The 19048-nt window shown below is 43.6% G+C and overlaps 2 protein-coding genes across 2 annotated transcripts; one reads left to right on the top strand and one right to left on the bottom strand.

The window, feature by feature from the left end:
* Positions 1–394: 394 nt before the first annotated feature.
* On the top strand, positions 395–8989 carry LOC132446098 (cytosolic 5'-nucleotidase 3-like). Its single transcript, XM_060036203.1, has 10 exons — positions 395–597; positions 1252–1329; positions 1769–1867; positions 2466–2535; positions 3151–3197; positions 3958–4043; positions 4940–5029; positions 5276–5438; positions 6303–6503; positions 7050–8989. Exons 1-10 carry the CDS (start codon positions 595–597, stop codon positions 7167–7169), a joined length of 957 nt encoding a protein of 318 aa, XP_059892186.1. The 5' UTR covers positions 395–594; the 3' UTR covers positions 7170–8989.
* Positions 8400–17265, bottom strand: fkbp10b (FKBP prolyl isomerase 10b). The gene is made up of 10 exons (XM_060036202.1): positions 16882–17265; positions 16187–16332; positions 15366–15555; positions 14985–15130; positions 14081–14270; positions 11830–11975; positions 10868–11057; positions 10140–10282; positions 9704–9867; positions 8400–9234 (listed from the first exon to the last, which is right to left on the bottom strand). Exons 1-10 carry the CDS (start codon positions 17073–17075, stop codon positions 9040–9042), a joined length of 1704 nt encoding a protein of 567 aa, XP_059892185.1. The 5' UTR covers positions 17076–17265; the 3' UTR covers positions 8400–9039.
* Between the last annotated feature and the right edge of the window lie 1783 nt (positions 17266–19048).

Below are 19048 nucleotides of genomic sequence, written 5' to 3'. Positions count from 1 at the left end.
CTAGAGCAGAACCACCTTGCAAAACGTATTTCTTGTACTATCTCACTGGAGCTGAAGTGTGTGGACTTTGGCAACAAGATGCTGGCTTGGTTTATGGAATCTGGATACCATCAATGATATCAATTGATTCCTTTCGTTGGAGCATCCATACGAAGCACAAAAAATCTGGCATCTTTAACTCAGAGCGTCAAACCCACTGAACGTTATAAACTAGACTCTAGTTTATAACGTCTATTTTATACGTCTAGTTTGTAACGTTATAAACTACTCTCTACAATATAACGTTATAAACTAGTTATAATGTATATAGCCGTTATATATATCTGTGAGATGTTACAACGGGTTAGACCCTATGTCACCCCCGTCCCATCTCAATGGATTTCCAAATATATGAATTCTCGCGAGATGTAATGACGAGATCTGCTAGTCCAGCTGTATGGATTTGCGTTTGTCAACAAACAGCTTTCACTATAGCATTGTAATGCGACAAGTAGGACAAATGTCATTTTGGAAATCGCCTCATATGCTCGGCATTATCCTGGTCGTTTTCACCGGAAGTCTACAAATACGTATCTGACTCCTAACACTTTCAAAATGGTAAGTTATTTAGCTAGCCACCAGACTACCATGTAGTTAAAACGAGCTGAAGACACTCGGGGATTCCCTACCAGTTGTTATTGTACTTACATTTACATTTAGGGCATTTAACAGACGCTTTTACCCAAAGCGACTTACAATAAGTACATTTGTCATAAGAAGTTAAACAATTTATCGCTGTCAGTACAGTTGTACTGTTGTACCAGGTTGTGTAAAAGTGGACTAACCAATGATTAATGAATTCTGAGCTCATCCAAGATATTGATGTCAATTACCGGTATTTTAGTCTATGCTTCTTTCTGATGGCATGTTTCAAGCTAACAACAGTTATGAATGTTTTCTTCTCCAGATAGTAAACACCATATAGCACTAAGGTTTTATGAGTTTGTAGATAAGTTAAACACTAGAAACATGGCCTCTTTGCCACAAAGCCAAGACAAAGCGAAGGTTCACCTGGTAAATGAAAACCTGTAGGGTGGCTTCGCCTACCTCCAATATAAACTTCATGAACCAACTCCAGAGTGCAAGCTTACCTTGTGTCCCTGAATAAACCACGAGGTATACCTAGCCAAAACGACGATTCCTCAAAGCATCAAACCAGGTTTTCATCAATATCTGTCTTTCTCTTGTATTTTGGTCGACTCCTCTCCCCAGACATATCCCGTCCCATGGATAAACATCCCAGTGCGGACCGCCCTGGCAATCTGGTATCAGTGGACCACCAGGACTGAGGTGGGTTTTATTCCCATTCTGTCTTTATAATTTCCAATCTATTCTACTGACACTATGTTTAAGTAGAGGGCATCATGTTTATAACTAGCTAACATAGATGTTCAGCGAGTAGTATTGGTTTGGTTTAAACTATAATCTTCCTCTTTTCCCTTTGCCTGCTTTATACTATACTATATCAGTTTTTCAACAATTAGCAAAATTTGTATATTATTTGTGTGTGGGAAAAAAAAACATTGGCGTTTAAAAGCACTTTAATAATTGAAGTCCACATGTTTGAACTCTTCCCCGTTCTATACATATTCCTAACCCCAACAGTAAGGTTTAGTCTGGTTTAAGCCAGGTCCCTCTTGTTGTGGGAGAGCCAGTAGCTATACCCAATAACCTTGGGCTGGGAGGCTCAACCCCCTAACCACCTCACCACCCTGCCCTGTCTTTACAGTTGCCAGAGTTGTCCAAGGTCTCCGTGCTGATGAGGCAGAGGAACAAGGTGGAGAACACCTTGCGAGCCATGCAACATGCCGGACCAGGGACCCTCCAGGTACACAGGCGTGCGTGTGCTTTCAGTAAACCGTTAAACCACCAATCCCAGTATTCCCTTTACTGTTGCCGGACTGTTAATGTATGCACGGTATTGTATTGAAGGTGGACAAGCTGACAGACAAGATATTTTTGTCGTTTGTGGGTTCAACCAGAATCTTATTGAAACCAGTACTGTACTGGAACGTTGATGTACTCACCCTAATTGTTTGTTATGCAAGATAACGTTGAGTCTAAAGAAGTGCGCGTGCTCCTCCGCCTTGCTACGAGTAACTGCCGTCTTCAGTTTAGTCTCCCTTCTTATATATATTTTTTTAGTTTGTAACAAGTCGTGTAGGTAGGGATCTTGGACCTATGTATCTAATAGTGTGTGTATTTGTTTTGAAATTTGAAATAGCCGTGAAATTTACCGCGGTGACCTGGCGTAATATGGTCCCAGTTATATAATATAAGTACCGGTGGTTACTCCTACTTGTTGACTACCTTCTACTTTATGCTAACCGGAGCTAATAATAACCTTGACCTGCACCATCGCACGTTACAAGCTGTGATGTCATTTTGAACCAGTGTTGACCTGTGATGACCCCTGTGCCCTTCAGGTGATCTCAGACTTTGACATGACCCTCAGCAGGTTCGCCCACCACGGGAAGAGAGTGCCCACCACCCACAGTGAGTAGACCACAGGGAGATAATTGATTATTAATTATTATTATTTATTTATTTTTATCACGAGCATGATTCGATCACGCTCTTTTATACAAAAGTATAATGTTTAGGGCCCCTGCAGGGGGTGTTACACCACCAAGACGACCTTAAAACACCTAGTTTGTGTAATTATAATAAGCCACATTACTATTGATGGAACATTTGGGCTGTAAACTTTTTACGCTTTATCTGACTGTCCAGACATAGAGCGGCCGACTATAACAGTTAAATTAACCCTAACCCTAACCACAGACATTTAATGTCGTCTACAAGTATCGCATATTATACTCTTACAACTGTTGCGTACACAGTTCTGTGTAATCATGTTCTTTAGATTGTGAATGCATTTATTTACTTTGCAAGTAATTCTGGGACAGTGATTTTCATTCATATCCTTCATATACCATATACATTGACCTTGGGTGTTTTGAAAGGCGCCTCTAAATTAAATGTATTATATACGTTTTTAAGTATGGAGGTGAAATAGGTTCAAAATTGCATTCATAACGGTCTTAAAAGTCTTGCATTGAACTTCTTGAAACCTGTAGAAACCCTGTGATGTCTCTGTGTACCTCCCAGATATCCTGGACCACAGACTACTCATCGATGAAGACTGTGCCTGCAATGTAAGCACTATTTGTGAGGCCTATGCATGCAGTACTATCATTTAAATAAGTAACTATCAGAAACCAATGTGATGGAAAATGACATCATGACATCATCATGCAAATATTAAGGCAGTGTGATACTGTGTGTGTTAAGGACAACCTTATCTTCTCTGATGAGAACAAAGGGTTGACATGTCACGTGACACATATTATCAGACAACCACTGATATTCCTTTTTTTCCACAGAAACATAGATAACCACAAACATCTGGACCTCAAAGTTGAATACATTTGTTGATTATAGATCATACCAATCTATGCTTATGACAAAAATGAAGAAGATAGAAACTTTATCTGAGACAGCCAGGCTTTGGTGTTCTTGCGTGACCACCAAATAAGAAGTAAAACAACCAAAAATAAAATGAATAATCTACAGCTTTAAAACCTACGGAAAGAGGTGGAGCATCAAAAAGCTCTTCATATTAATTTCTTGCTTCACACATAACTGAAAGACCACCAGTTAAAATGACAAATGCAGTATTCTCAGTATTCTCAGTATTCAGTTTTCTCTTGAACATGGATTATGATCTGTTATCTGCAAGTTTGTCACATACAGCAGCCTAAACCTTGACCTGCAAGACTTTATTTCTCTCATTAAATATCATAGTATATATTTTCATTGTGAGGGCCCACAGTGATTTTTAAAGCTGCTGCAATAGCAGTGTCATATACTTCTACTAGCACGTTTCTAATGTTGTGTTTACCCCCCTGCGTCCAGATGAGGAAGCTGTTGAAGATCTACTACCCCATAGAGATCGACCCCAGCTTGACCTCGGAGCAAAAAATACCCCTGATGGTGGAATGGTAGGAAATCAGAACCAGTATCCATTGATCCTCAATGCGTTTGAAAGTGTTTGAAATGACAGGCTTTTACATGTTATTACCAAGTAATAACATGTAAAAGTAGGGGGCTATTACCATCATAGCCCCCTACTGCACCATGTTAGATAGGGATTATTGCCTTACTGTAGAAATACTGTAGAAAAATACTTAAGTGGTGTTCTGCTTAAGAAGAATAACAAACGCATCATGATACTGATGGTTGCATGGTGGCTCTTGAATGGCTTTTGACTAAATTTAGGAAGCATAAATAAGTTAGTAATTAGGGTTTGAACATTTGCATTTACATTTAGGGCATTTATCAGATGCTTTTATCCAAAGCGACTTACAATAATTACATTTGTCAGAAGAAAGGGAACAACAATATATCGCTGTCTTTGAAATGTTGGGTTTGTTACTCATGGTTTGCGGCGTGTATTTATCGTTAATTTGCCTCCCAGATTTCAGTCAAAAAGGAATACGCAAAGAAATCCTTAAAATAAAGTTATATATTGAATTTTGGGAACCACCCCTAATAGCAGTATATGGTAGAAACCCAACAAGTGACTTTATAATAGACAGCAGGCTACATATGTGATTGTTCATCACAGATAAACAGTATTATGAAACCCACATTGGATGGCTACAAATCGCAGACTGAAAACAGCTGAATACCGTGCACGTGTACATCAGTACCATGCACGTGTACATCAGTACTGTGCACACGCAAATCAGTACCGTGCACATCAACATTGTGCATGCTTGCACCTAAAACACACCTCAGCTGGGCTGCTGGTCAAAATCCATGGGTAAACCCTCATCACACTACATAGATGTACCTGTCAGAAATGTGAACGATGTCCTCCTCTTCCTCGCTCCAGGTGGACAAAGGTCCATCACCTGTTGATCCAGCAGAAGATCCAGAGAGACATGCTGGCCCAGGCAGTCCAGGAGTCTGGTGTTATTCTCAGGTACTTGACACACATGCACACGCATGGACATACAGTTTAACAGTTCCCTTCAGTTCATCATCTATGAAGCAAAACAAGGATCATATGATAAACTTCCTTCATCCCCTAAAAAGGAGATTAAATGTCAACATCAAAGTTAAGAAAGTGACAGGTGGTGTGTGTGCGTGTGTGTGTGTGTGTGTGTGTGTGTGTGTGTGTGTGTGTGTGTGTGTGTGTGTGTGTGTGTGCGCGTGTGTGTGTCTCCAGGGAGGGCTACGAGGTGTTCTTCGACCGCCTGGCTGAGCTCCAGGTCCCTCTGCTCATCTTCTCGGCGGGAGTGGGGGACATCTTGGAGGAGGTGGTCCGTCAGAGCCAGGTGTTCCACCCCAACGTCCACGTCATCTCCAACTGCATGGACTTTGACGCCAACGTGAGACGAAGGCCACCTCCCCTTCCGGCCCGCATGTGTGGTTTTTATTTGGGGCAGAACCCCCCCTTGTGAATTATTTGGAATGCGCATTATTGTATATGTTTGATGTGTTAAATTGACCCACGGTGCGTGGGTTGTACAGTATTTTCACGTGCAAGAGCCGGGGAGGATTCGTATTGTGTCGTGGTGGGCGAAGGTGTTGGACTAGCAGGAAGGCACTGGGTTCAATCCCAAAATGTTCACAAAGCCTAAAATGTCGGCATCCGTAAGCAAAATGCCCCACCCTCCACTGTGTTCTCCGGGCTCTGGGGTTGCTTTAGATCAAATATCTTAAACATTCAAAGTATTTCTTTAGGGAGTTGGTAAGTGTGAACTGGTCAATTGAACATTAAGAAAATCTTCTAAACAAAACAAGCAATTTACAATAGGTACATTTGTCAGAAAGTACTTATTGTATGCACTCACATTTAGGGCATTTAGCAGACGCTTCATCCAAAGCGACTTGCAACAAGTACATTTGTCAGAAGAAGAGAAACAATATATTGGTGTCGATACAGTAAGGATGATTGTTCATAGAACCAGGTGCCAAGCACAAACAATCGCTGGATAACCCATTCCTGTATACAACAAAGATAGCTAGGATAAGATGCTACACGACGTACTAATTTAATAAGTACTATTTTCAAGTGTCGGGGCGCACAACATACACTAAGTGTGTCGGAGGGGTGTAGAGTCTGGGTGAACTCTGAAGTGCTCCATGTCCATTCCCTCCCTCTCTGTCAACTCTCCAATATACGACACTAGTTCTGCACCTTTTGTTGATGCACCTCCTAAGACGCACCATCTCTGTCCCCGGGGGCTCAGGGCGTTCTGCGGGGCTTCAAAGGTCCCCTGATCCACACCTTCAACAAGCGTGAGGGGGCTCTGCTGCTCGCCGCCCCCCTCCCGGAGCTCCGGGAGCGGCCCAACGTGCTGCTGCTGGGGGACTCCCTCGGGGACCTGGCCATGGCCGACGGGGTGGCCCGGCCCCACAACCTGCTCACCGTGGGCTTCCTCAACGACCAGGTCTGGCCCAGGGAGAAGAACCCACACTATTATATTGGCGTGTGGTTTTTGTGTATTTGTATTGTTTGTGCTGGTACAGTTTTACTTGTGCCGTGACACCCTGTGTGGGCTTTCTGATCTGCAGCAGGAAGGCCTCTTACTGGGCCCTAGCTTTCTAAATGCAATGTGAAACCATTATAGAAATGATAGTTCAACAAAGATTTGGACGCCTAACCCTGACTCAAACTGCCTACTTTAAACTAGTCTGTGTTTAAAGTAGACTATGCAAACACAAACAAATGAGCTTTCAAGTGCATAACGTGTGTGTGTGTGTGTTGAACCTGGTGTCTGGTGTCAATGTCTGTAGAGCTGGCGATCTGGCCCTTGATTATTTTCAAACAAACTGACAATTTTGGATTAAACCATTTTTTCTGTTTTTCTCTCAAAAAAGACCAAACTATGTGATCCATCATTTGCTGCATTGTTGATGAGCCCCTTCCCTAGGTTGCTTCCTCCACAATGGCTCAGCATTAGGTTCAAACCATGTGTTTGTTGGGTTTTGTTTAGGTCGAGGAGAGGACAGAGTCGTACGTGGAGGCTTTCGACATTGTTCTGGTTAAGGACGAGACGATGGAGGTACCCAACGCTGTGCTGAAGTTCATCACCTCTGGGAAAGATGCCAAGTGACCATGCAACATGTAGGAAATACAACTACCTGTTTACAGTGCAAGACACACTAGTCACATGACACATGGAGCTGTTTCACTTCACTTGCTGATGGATGGACAATATTAATGCTGTAAACACACGTCAAGTCAGCGTGGCCTCTCGCCAGGTACCTCAGACCAGATCATGGTGACTATTGGGAGTGTTCACATGTGTACTGTACGTCTGGTTAGTAATGTGCATCTCAGGTGACCGACAGCTGTCTCAGATTCTATCTAGTGACAACAGAACTTTTATTTTTAACACAAGGTTTGTGTGGATGCCGATACTTTTTGTGCAACACCCTCCATAAATATGAATAAGCTTTTATTTTGTAAATATTTTTCCAAATATTTGTAGTCTGCACAAGGTCTCTTATCACTTTTGTTGAAAAAAGGTCTGCTTTGTGGTAAATGGGTTTTATTTTAAGTGCATGATTTCAATGTATGATAGTAACCAAAGTGATTGGTGCTTTTTATCTTGGGTGGAAGAGAATTTTAAATTATTGCATGTTTGACCATGCAAGGTGTTACTCAATGCTACCTCTACCTGAGAAGGTTAGTGCCAGCAGCCTGTTTACAGTGTATACTGCACCCAATGCAGTTATACAACATGGCAGCTACTCAAAAATGTTCATTGTTTAAATTGACATTGTATACTTGCAAGTTAATGCCCTCTCCTGGATTACAGTAGTCCAGGAGGGCATTACACAGGGCAAGGATTAAAATGGTAAAGGAACTTTTGTGCCTGTGTGTTGAATACGATTGAGAGTTTGACATTTTTATTTTTTAACATTCAGCTGACTAGGGTGTGAGTAGTGTGTTGATTCAAAATACTAAGACTTGCAACAAAATTAAAATGGTAATGTAGGCCTATTTTCATCTTTCAACCGTCAAATAAATTACTAATTTCTAGGGATATATTATTTTACAATTCTGCTTGTAGTATAATTTGGGATCCGTAATATGAAAGTATTGCTTATCTGTATTTTCCATTAGAAGCTTCTATGATAAAGAAAAAGTTTAAATCCAATCTTGTGTGAGCTGGGATGTTATGGGAAGCATTAAGTCACTCTTACCTCTCAATAATCATAATGTTGCCTGTGGACAAAACGTAACGTAATTCGATATCTTCAAAGATACTGGCGTAATGTGAGCAGTTATCGGACAGTGGATAATATCGATCATAAATTACAATAAAAAAGAGACGCCATTTTTCTTAAAAACATTTTAACATTACAAACGTCACGGACGATAACAATAGGGGCTTGTTCGGTAGATTAATTTAAGTCAATGCACTTACTTAAAACTCTGTTTCAAACACAACCAATCACACAACACAGAAATAAAAAAAAGTTTCCAAAATAATTACTTTCAATATTTTCTCTCGTTATTACAAACAAAACTTTCAAATGTGTTGCTTTAATGATGCTAAATGGAAAAAAAGAACCTTGAAGTTAAAGTCAGTCATAAAATGTTTCAAAGGTGTTTGGCTTTGTCCCTGAGAGAGGATGCGCACATTTCATTGTCCGTCCGTTTGTTCTTTCTGATATTTCTTTTGTTTGCTTTTTCTTTGCGATCTTTCTTCCTTTTGCTTGTTCTTTGCGATCTTACTTCTGTTTGCTTGTTCTTTCCGATCTTTCTTCTGTTTGCTTGTTCTTTGCGATCTTACTTCTGTATGCTTGTTCTTTCTGATATATCTTCTGTTTGCTTGTTCTTTCTGATATATCTTCTGTTTGATTGTTCTTTCTGATACATCTTCTGTTTGATTGTTCTTTCCGACCTTTCTTCTGTTTGTTCTTTCCGGTCTTCTTGTTACACTTGTTGGTATGTTTGTTGTCTGTTTCCACGCATCACAGCTCGGTGTGTTGGGCGGCCTCTCGCTCCTGGTCCTCCTCCACCTTCAGCTTCAGCTCGTCGGGGGTGATCAGCCCGTCGTGGTTCCTGTCCTGGTTCTTGAACATGTCGGCGATGATCTCCTCTGGGTCCATGCCGGGCTTCATGCGACCTTTGCCCTCTGCCACCTGCAGCTTGATGAACTCTCCGAACTGAAATAGAAAACCATAAGGACCACATGAAAAGGGGGCTTCCTTGTTTTCCGATAACCGCATGCATTCCCAGGAACATGTGAGTGATGTGATTTGTCCCTGAATGTCTGGAATAAGTCCTGAACTTGTTGAGCGCAACATCAACACTGCCAGGGTTTACGGTTCAATTCCCACTGGAGCTGACCATCCTAAATTAGACTACCTCTGGTTAACGATCTCCACTAAATGGCTTGTCCTTGTATCTACATATTCGCTAACTGGTCCATGGTAACTTGTGCGTCATCTCAAGACAGGTGAACTGTCATTACTTCATATGGACAAATGTTTACCTGCGGTTATAGCAACGATCAGATCCAGATGGCTGAGTCAAAAACATTGAGTTGAACCTTCACTACGCCGAGAACCCTCTTAGTCTTCCCCGCTCGAGGAAAACACAACGCTATCCTCAGACAGGGACGGAGCCACTCACCTCCTCCTCAGGCACCTCCTTGTTCTTGTTCATGTCCAGGGAGTCAAACAGCTCCTGGGGGCTTTCTCCCAGCCAGACGAACAGGTATCCGGGGGGGACACCCTTCGCCAGGTCTATCAGCTCCAGCTCAAACACCAACACCGCGCTGCCCGGCACTCCGGTGGCTGAGAGAGAGAGAGAGACAGAGAGAGAGACAGACAGAGAGAGACAGAGAGAGAGACAGAGAGAGACAGAGACAGAGAGAGACGGAGAGACAGACAGAGAGACAGGGAGAGACAGAAACAGACAGAGAGAGACAGAAACAGATCAGAACATGTTCTGGTTACATTTCATAACAGTTAACAGTCAAAACATGGTTTATTTTGGTAACCAGAAAGCGTTACTGCAATTTGCACCCGTTAAGTCAGGAACTGCAGTTCAGGAAGGTTGGCCTCACCTCCTTTCTCTCCATGTCCCAGGTGGGGGGGTACGGTGACCACCCTCTTCTCCCCGACACACATGCCCCTCAGGCCCTGGTCCAGGCCGTCGATCACCTTGTCGGCTCCCAGCAGCGCCTCCTGGTGGTTCTCGTAGTTCCCTCTGTTGGACGAGGGAAGAAAATAAGCTTTAGATCCCCTCATATTGGCATGGAGAGCCCAGTTACTTAGGAGATGTGTCTCCAGTGAATACCCATAGCGGTCATTAGGGAGCAGGTAGGGCTTGGGTGCGTCTTGCTCATGGATGCCGAACCAAGGTAGGTTGTGGACATTGGGGATTGAACTGAGAGTCAATTCGCCCTCTTTGGCTTGCTGCCCTTTATCTATACTTCAGAATTGTTTTGACGAATACTTTAAGAGAAGATGCTGTGTTTTGTAATACAGGTACGACTAAGTTGCCAGGACTCCGTTGTAAAAGAGATTTCAATATCTCAATGGGACTTCACCTTGTTCAATAAAGGAACAATAAATAAAGAAAAAAGATGAATAGGACGCATAATTAAAATCGCAATGACTCTGTAAACCTTTGCTACACTACACAATACTTTGTCTAAAACAGTTTGACTTTGCTTCCTGTCCCGAAACGGCTGTAGGCTTTGGGCTTCACAGCTAAACACTGAATTTAAACTGTATTTAAACCGGTGGGGACAGGGTTGTGGGGCGTGCCGAGCGCGGTGCGGGGACTTACGAGGCGAACAGCAGGGTGCCGTCCATGAGGGAGCAGTTGTAGTGGTAGTGGATGAGGTCGTTGGCGTCGCTGGTCTCGTTGCAGATCTCTGGCTTGGAGATGATCTCCACGGTGATGTTGTCCTTGGGGTTGTGGAAGTCGATGATGTCCACGTCAAAGACCAGCACGGCAGAGCCAGGGATGTCCTTGCCTGGAGAGAACCCCCGACCACCACGAGAGCAAGCATTTATATTACAACAGCCGGACATTAGGGCAATGGTGGCATCAGTGTGATGATGTGGCAGTCATCGTTGAAGATGACGAAGTTAATGCGAATATACAGATGAACGCCTTGACTAAGAAGGCGCAGGCTTGAAACCCTAAAGCGTAGACTGCTAAAGCCAAGAATGCTAAAGGAAAAAAAGGCCACGATAACTCAAGCTAAGAATGGTAAGGCTAAAGGCAAAGAACACCAAAGCCGACATAGCTACAGCTAAAAAATAACAATACTAGCGCTAACAATGCTAAGCAAAAGGCCCTAAAGATTAGAAATGCTTTTGCTAATAGTCGATTATAGAGGTACCCATGCTTTAGGGCAGGGGTCTTCAACGTTTTCCAGGCCAAGGACCCCCAAACTGACGGAGAGATGGACCGGGGACCCCCTATTTATATATTGCATAAAATTGTGTTTCATATTAAACTATCCTTCTTCTTAATTGAAGGAGCAGGCAGAGAAAAGCTCTCTCCATCGGAACAAAAGTGTCCATGTAAACGTGGCTAGTGTGTTGGATTCATGTTAATGTGTATTTAAAGACATTTCAATTTGTGGAAACAATTGCGGGGGGGAATATAAAAAAAGTCTCATCCACCAAAACTTTCGCGGCCCCCCTGCAGTACCTCTGCGGACCCCCTGTTGAAGACCTCTGCTTTAGGGCTAAAGAGGTCAAAGACAGTGCTTGGATGGTCTTCTGTGCAGGACTCACCGGCTCCTTGTTCGCCGTAGGCGAGGTGTGGCGGGATGATGACCCTCCTGGTCTCGCCCACACACACGTCGAGGAGCCCCTGGTCCATACCGGTGATGACGTAGCCCATGCCGATGTAGGTGTTGTAGGTGGTGTTCCTCTGGTAGCTGCACACAGTTTAACAGTGATAAGCAAGAGGGACAAAAATGAGAAGCTAAATCAAAGGAAAACTGTCTGTTGACTGCCCCGTTTTGGTTTAAGGATCAGATTTGCACATGCAATACAAAAACCTGGATGCAGCTCAATTTCCTCAAAATCAACAGTGACAAAACTGAACTGCTCCTCAATGCCTCCGAGTCCACCATCAGAGGAATCAACAACCCCCCCTCTCACCACTGGCAGCACTACTGTTTTCCCTTCCTCCCAGGCACGCAACCTCTGTGTGATCCTGGATCCAGCCCACTCCCTCGAACCTCATGTCCAATAAGTCGTTAAACTGCTCTCTACCACCTCAGGCCCTCCCTCACACGCTCTGCGGCTGAGACACTGATCCACGCCTTCACACCCTCCCGTCTGGACTACAACTCACTCCTCTATGCCGGCCTCAGTGCCAACCTCGTCAATAAACTCCCAACTGGTCCAGAATGCGACTCACACCCAAACCCTGGCACCCCTGTCCCTAAGGACCTCCACTGACTTCCGGTTTCCCAACGAATAAACTAATTAACTGGCTCCCCCGTACCTCACTGACCTCCTCTCTCCCTACCCCCATTGGGCTGTCCCTCAGATCCACCTCAGGCGGCCTCACCACCTTCCGGATACCCTCCCCCGAGACATCAGAGACCCTTCCGGTTTACAAATCCCGTCTCAAGACCCGTCTATTCTCTACTGCCTTCTCTTAACCCCCCCTTCCCCCATCCACTCCTGGGTGCTTGTGCTGTCTGCCTGTTGTCTGTTTTACAACCACTCATTGTAAAGCGTCTTTGAGTCGTTGAAAAGCGCTATATAAACCTAATTTATTAGGGCTTTACTATCAATGACTTGGATTTTGTACTTCAACATTTCTCACAGAATAACAAGGAACATAACTGCCATGGAGGTTAAAGAACCAGAATAATAATAATACCCCATTTATAAAAGTAACTAAATCCAAAAGGAAACAAACCAACTTCTTAAAGATAGAGTACGTTATTTTTAGGAACCAGGCTGAGAGAGATCCATTTTGAATATCCGACTAAAAAACTCCCCCCCTCCTTTCGGGCCTCCTCCAAAGCCCCTCCCTTAACACGTGACAGCTGGCAGCCTGGCTGCTCCGTGGGATAGACAGGGATGACATCCATTCATTCAAGTCGGGCCAAATGATTGGACAGGCTTATTACAAGCCTGCAACATCTACAGAATACGTACATGTTCTTTTATTTCGTCAGGGCTTTTGCTTTATTGATTGCTGGCAGGATGTAGAGAACATTTGGCTGAGGTGTTCATTCTAAGTCACTTCTTTATTTAGAAGTGATGTATTTCCATGCATTTCATAAAGTATGAAGAGGTTGGGAGCAGAGGGGTTAGGGATAATGATACTCAGGGTTAAGGTGACCTAGAGAAAGACCGCTAGCCTATACATGTTAATATCACAGTGGTATGTTTAAAGCCATGACGACCAGTGTACCTGGCTTCATGGTGGTGCATCTAAAGCCATGACGACCAGTGTACCTGGCTTCATGGTGGTGCATCTAAAGCCATGTTGACAGTGTACCTGGCTTCATGGTGGTGCATCTAAAGCCATGTTGACAGTGTACCTGGCTTCATGGTGGTGCATCTAAAGCCATGTTGACAGTGTACCTGGCTTCATGGTGGTGCATCTAAAGCCATGTTGACAGTGTACCTGGCTTCATGGTGGTGCATCTAAAGCCATGTTGACAGTGTACCTGGCTTCATGGTGGTGCATCTAAAGCCATGTTGACAGTGTACCTGGCTTCATGGTGGTGCATCTAAAGCCATGACGACCAGTGTACCTGGCTTCATGGTGGTGCATCTAAAGCCATGTTGACAGTGTACCTGGCTTCATGGTGGTGCATCTAAAGCCATGTTGACAGTGTACCTGGCTTCATGGTGGTGCATCTAAAGCCATGACGACCAGTGTACCTGGCTTCATGGTGGTGCATCTAAAGCCATGACGACCAGTGTACCTGGCTTCATGGTGGTGCATCTAAAGCCATGTTGACAGTGTACCTGGCTTCATGGTGGTGCATCTAAAGCCATGTTGACAGTGTACCTGGTGTCGAAGGTGACCCCGTTCAGGAAGGTTCCGTTGTAGTGGTAGCGCATGTAGTCTCCGACCACCGACTTGCGCGTGCAGGACTCAGGAACCACCTGGTTCTCCACCGTGATGTTGTCCTTGGCGTTGTGGATGTCCACCAGCAGGATGCTGTAGATCAGGGTGGCCTGGGACGGCACCTCCTGGCCTGGTAACACCAACGTCCACGTTGTTTTTTATTATTGACATGACAACACTGCTTCTAAGTATGGATTCTTTCGTTGCTTAAGTAATTCTCTAAATACCATTACAATTACTTTAACACTGACTGTTATATACTAGTACTTATAATAACGATGTTGCATATTTGATTTCAATGTGTTCATCACATTACTCTACTCCTCATCACCCACCCTCTCTCTCCCCTATGTTGACTGTCTCTCTACCCTCCGACAAAATACAACATTTACTTTGCAGCAATGATTGGCTCCAAAGCAGTGAATTCAGGTCCATTTCCTAAAGGAGCAGGTATGCCCCCCCCCCCTCCTAGGCACTTATTGATGTGCGTCTTGGCACTTAATGTACGTACACTTTTCGTATGGTGTTCGTCCTGGAAATTAATGTGTGCACTTATTGCATGTTTTACGTCCTGGCACTTTAAAATAGTGCTTCATTGTGTAGCATCTTATCCTAGCTATCTTTGTTGCATACAGGGAATGGGTTAACCTAGCGATTGTTGGTGCTTGGCATTCGGTTCTATGAACATCCTTACTGTGCCGACAGTGATATATTGTTTCTCCTTATTCTGAGAAATGTACTTATTGTATGTTGCTTATGATAAAAGCGTCTGCTAAATGCCCTAAATATACGCTACGGACATTTGGGGGAGATGACCAAACACAGCCCCTCCTCATGAACCTACCCAGTCCCTTCTCTCCGTAGCCTTTGAAGGGAGGGATAACCACGGTGCGGATCTCTCCCACACACATGCCCAGCAGACCCTCGTCCAGGCCCTTGATCAGCCAGCCCTCGCCCACCAGGGAGTCGTGGGTCTGCTCGCGGGCGTAGCTGAGGTGGGGCTCATACAAGCGCAAAGTAAAACACACTTCACACTACGCGGGACCAAAGACCTGGCGACACAGTCTGAGACACACAGAGAAGATGTTTTACTTGACATTGGCATTTCTCCCATAATGTGAGGTTAAAGTTGAATCAGTTTGATTAGTGATTATGTTTTTGAGAATATGTAAAACAGCTAAAGTCACCAAATTAGTATGTGATACATGCCAGCGTGTGAGTTCACCTGGAGTCGAAGAGCGTGCCGTCGAGCAGCGTGCCGTTGAAGTGGTAGCGAGCAAAGTCGGTGCGCATGATGGAGCGGCGGCAGTCTTTGGGGGTGGAGATGGTTTTGGTGACCACCATGTCAGCGTTGTTCCACAGGTCCAACAGATGAAGGTCAAACACCAGGGTGGCATCTGGAGGTACCACATCACCTACAAGGAAAAACGTTCATGTTCAATCCAAGACGCTAATCTGAGAAAAGTTTAAATAATTTAAATGAGAATAAATGGAATGTTATAGATATATATATGAATCCCCCCCCCCCCATTATTGAGGGGAAGGGGGGAGGGGGGTTCAGTTAGTTGCTATTTGCAACCTCGCCACTAGATGCCACTAAATCAAACACAATTCCAGTGTCGGTTTTTACTGAAAAGCATTTTTATTTGTTAATTGTTGTCTTTGCAAATTTTTTACATGGTTTATCAGTTCAGAGAACGTCCGTAAAATACATATTTCATCTGAGAAGGCTCTCTGGGTATATTAAAGGAAAATAAAATAAAATAAATAAATACTTCACACTACCCCTTTAAACTTCACCCAAGTTTGAAATATTTGTATTTATTGAATAAGAACATAATTTATGGGGATGAAGGAAGAATGATGAATAAGTGCCGTTATAAATAAATAATTATAAATTAATAATAAATAAATACTACACACTTTCCCTTTAAACGTCAACGTTTTTATTTTATTTTTTATTTATTTATTTATTGAATGACAACAATTTATGTGAGGATGAAGGAAGGCTGCCTGATGAATAAGTGACGTTAGCGACCGGGTTACCTGCACCGGCAGCGCCATAGGCCAGGTGTGAAGGGACGGTGACTTTCCTGCGCTCGTTGATGCACATGCCCACGATCCCCTTCTCGATGCCTGCGATCAGACGGCCTTCCCCGATCAGTCCAACCTTGGGTACTCCTTTTTGATGGCTGTGAAGTGGCAGGAAGGAATATATAAATAAAAAGCACCGTGTAGCCCATTTCTGTAAACATCTAAGTTCCACCTCCTCCTATTTTTTTTTTTTTTTCGAAATACAAATGGAAAAAAAGTGGCGTCCTGAGTGCCACATATGCAAACCATGCCCCCGGGCTACAGTTACTCCAATACCGCAATTAAAGGCAAATTAAGGTCATAGAATCAAATCGCAGCCCCATCTTCCATCGCTCGCACATCGCTTTACCATGAGTTTGCATTACATCCTATATGGTAACATTAGGGTAAACTTTCTAGGAATGGGCCTAATATATTGCCTACATCATTAAACACCATATTACAAAAGCCCATGCTGCATGGCACGTTCCGTTGCCTTACCTTTTTAAGATTTAAGGTTTCATCCTCTTCATTGTAAAGAAAGACAGGAAGGTATAAAAGAGAGAGAGGGGAAGACACGCAGCAGAGGACCACGGGAAGGAATCGAAACCCGGGTCGCTGCGGTAAGGACTGGGCCTTAACGGTACGCACTCTACCCGTTGACTTACCTTGAGTCGAATGTTTTCCCGTCGAGCAGAGTCACGTTGTAGTGATACCGAACATGATCTCCATTCTTCACCTCTCTGGGACACGCCGCAGGCGTTGAATACCTCTCCACGACTACATCTCCGACGGGACTTGGGTTGCACTCCACGCAAAACAGCGCATTGAGCACCAAAATCAAAACGCACACGGCGAACATGTTGCAATATAAATATAAAACCAAATTTAAAACAAAACCTACTAAATTTAAAGGAGTTTAGAGTTGCATCGATGGTGTGGGGGGTAGTGCCGGATAACTACGCAGGCACCTCGGGAAAGTCGGCTGCAGACTGTGCGGAGGAGCAGTGGGTCGGGCTGAAGGGGGAGCAGTGGGTCGGGCTGGAGGGGGAGCGGTGGGTCGGGCTGAGGGGCTGGAGGAATGTTGTAGACGTGGACAGTCTGCGGGATGCTGCCTGCAGCCTGCAGAGTGTCGGAGAGCGTCGCTGCAGAGCTCAGCGGCCGCCTGCTCCGCACTCCTGCTCGGTAAACAAACCCTCTGTTTGGCCAGCATTCATCAGGTGAGCGCTCACCTATCTTCTTAGCTTTTATTAGGGGTCCAAGCCAACAGGTTGGATCCCTATTGTTTTTCTTTCTCTCTTTCTTCCTTTATTATTCTCTACAAACTTTGGGACCTAGGCTACTCCTTCCCACCTTTTCACTTTATATATACATATATATATATACACATATACATATACATTGTGAGAAATAATGTTTTAAAAGTACAATATATAAAAAATGTAAATATATATATAAATTTAAACTTTTAAGATATTCTACTTTTAAAACATATTTTTTTACAATGGAAGTCAACTGTCAACGTGTAAATTCTCTGACACTTGAACTACTTAAATACATCCTTACTTGGTGAATTTCTAACCATTAACCTTTGTTCAGACCTTTAACAAATCATCACACTTATTTTAAGATAAAATAATTTCGATATCATTTATACTTTTTTCAGAATCACAGTTTAACAGTTTAATTTCATACCCGCTTTGTATATTTTCAGTTGGGGCTAGAGCGTGATTATGTCCCAGCTCTAGCCCCAAGGTAGTTATCACAAAAGCTAACCATTGCGGACGTCGCGGAGCCTAACAACGTCAATATTTAACCTAGAAACACAATGTTTCTAAAAAATTATTAATTGTTGAAATGTGGAAATATGATTGTTATATTTCGGGCGTGTGTCTGTGGGGACTCCGTTTATATGGCTAGGCTACGAGTCTTTAGGACGAACGAACCGAACCGGTTTGTTTCTCTCGTTCGTCTCGTTCACCATTCGATTCACCGGAAACTCTACTGAACGAACGAACAAGTTTCCGGTAGCACTAACTCCACTGAGTCTGACTGACTCACCTGAGAACCGTGCAATGGCGTGCATTCCATGATGCGATTCACCGTTACCGGAAACTAGGCTGATTCGCGAACGACTCCTCCCAGTTCAGTCGAGTTCCCGGTGAATCGATTCACCGGGCAGTAATTCGCATCATGGAATGCACGCCATTGCACAGTTCTCAGCTGGGTCACGGAAACGAATCATTTAATCCACCACTAACACACACACACACACACACACACACTTTCAGAACAGATTATTCTGTATTTTATCTCAAATGTATTCAAACTCGACTGAACGAACAAACAAACGAACGATTCGCGAACGACTCCTCTTGGCGAACAGAAACACGCGAACTGGGTCACGGAAACGAATCATTTAATCCACCACTAACACACACACACACACACACACACTTTCAGAACAGATTATTCTGTATTTTATCTCAAATGTATTCAAACTTGATCAAATTAGCTATTTGGTTAACACTTCACTTTATTGGTTTCCAACCATTTTACATTGCATGTTTACATTGTTTACTCCATTTTGACTTTGTTCAAATCCCTTCACATGATTTAAACAAAATTAACATTTCTTTACGTCTTAAATTACGTGGCTTTGCTAAAAAAAAACATATATTCAACCTCACTTTGCACTACAGCACTCAACGCATTGTCTGCGGGAAAAGCATTTTCTCGTTTGTTCTTTATATTATAATGCAACATTAGGCCAGGCCGGTCACGTTTAGGTTTCACCTTCCTGCATGATGTTTGATTTGCAGTTGGGGGGGGGGG

This window comes from Gadus macrocephalus, chromosome 18 (assembly GCF_031168955.1).
Source record: "Gadus macrocephalus chromosome 18, ASM3116895v1".
NCBI lineage: Eukaryota > Metazoa > Chordata > Actinopteri > Gadiformes > Gadidae > Gadus > Gadus macrocephalus.
The sequence above is the reverse complement of the archived record's forward strand: the minus strand, read 5'-3'. Positions and strand labels throughout refer to the sequence as shown.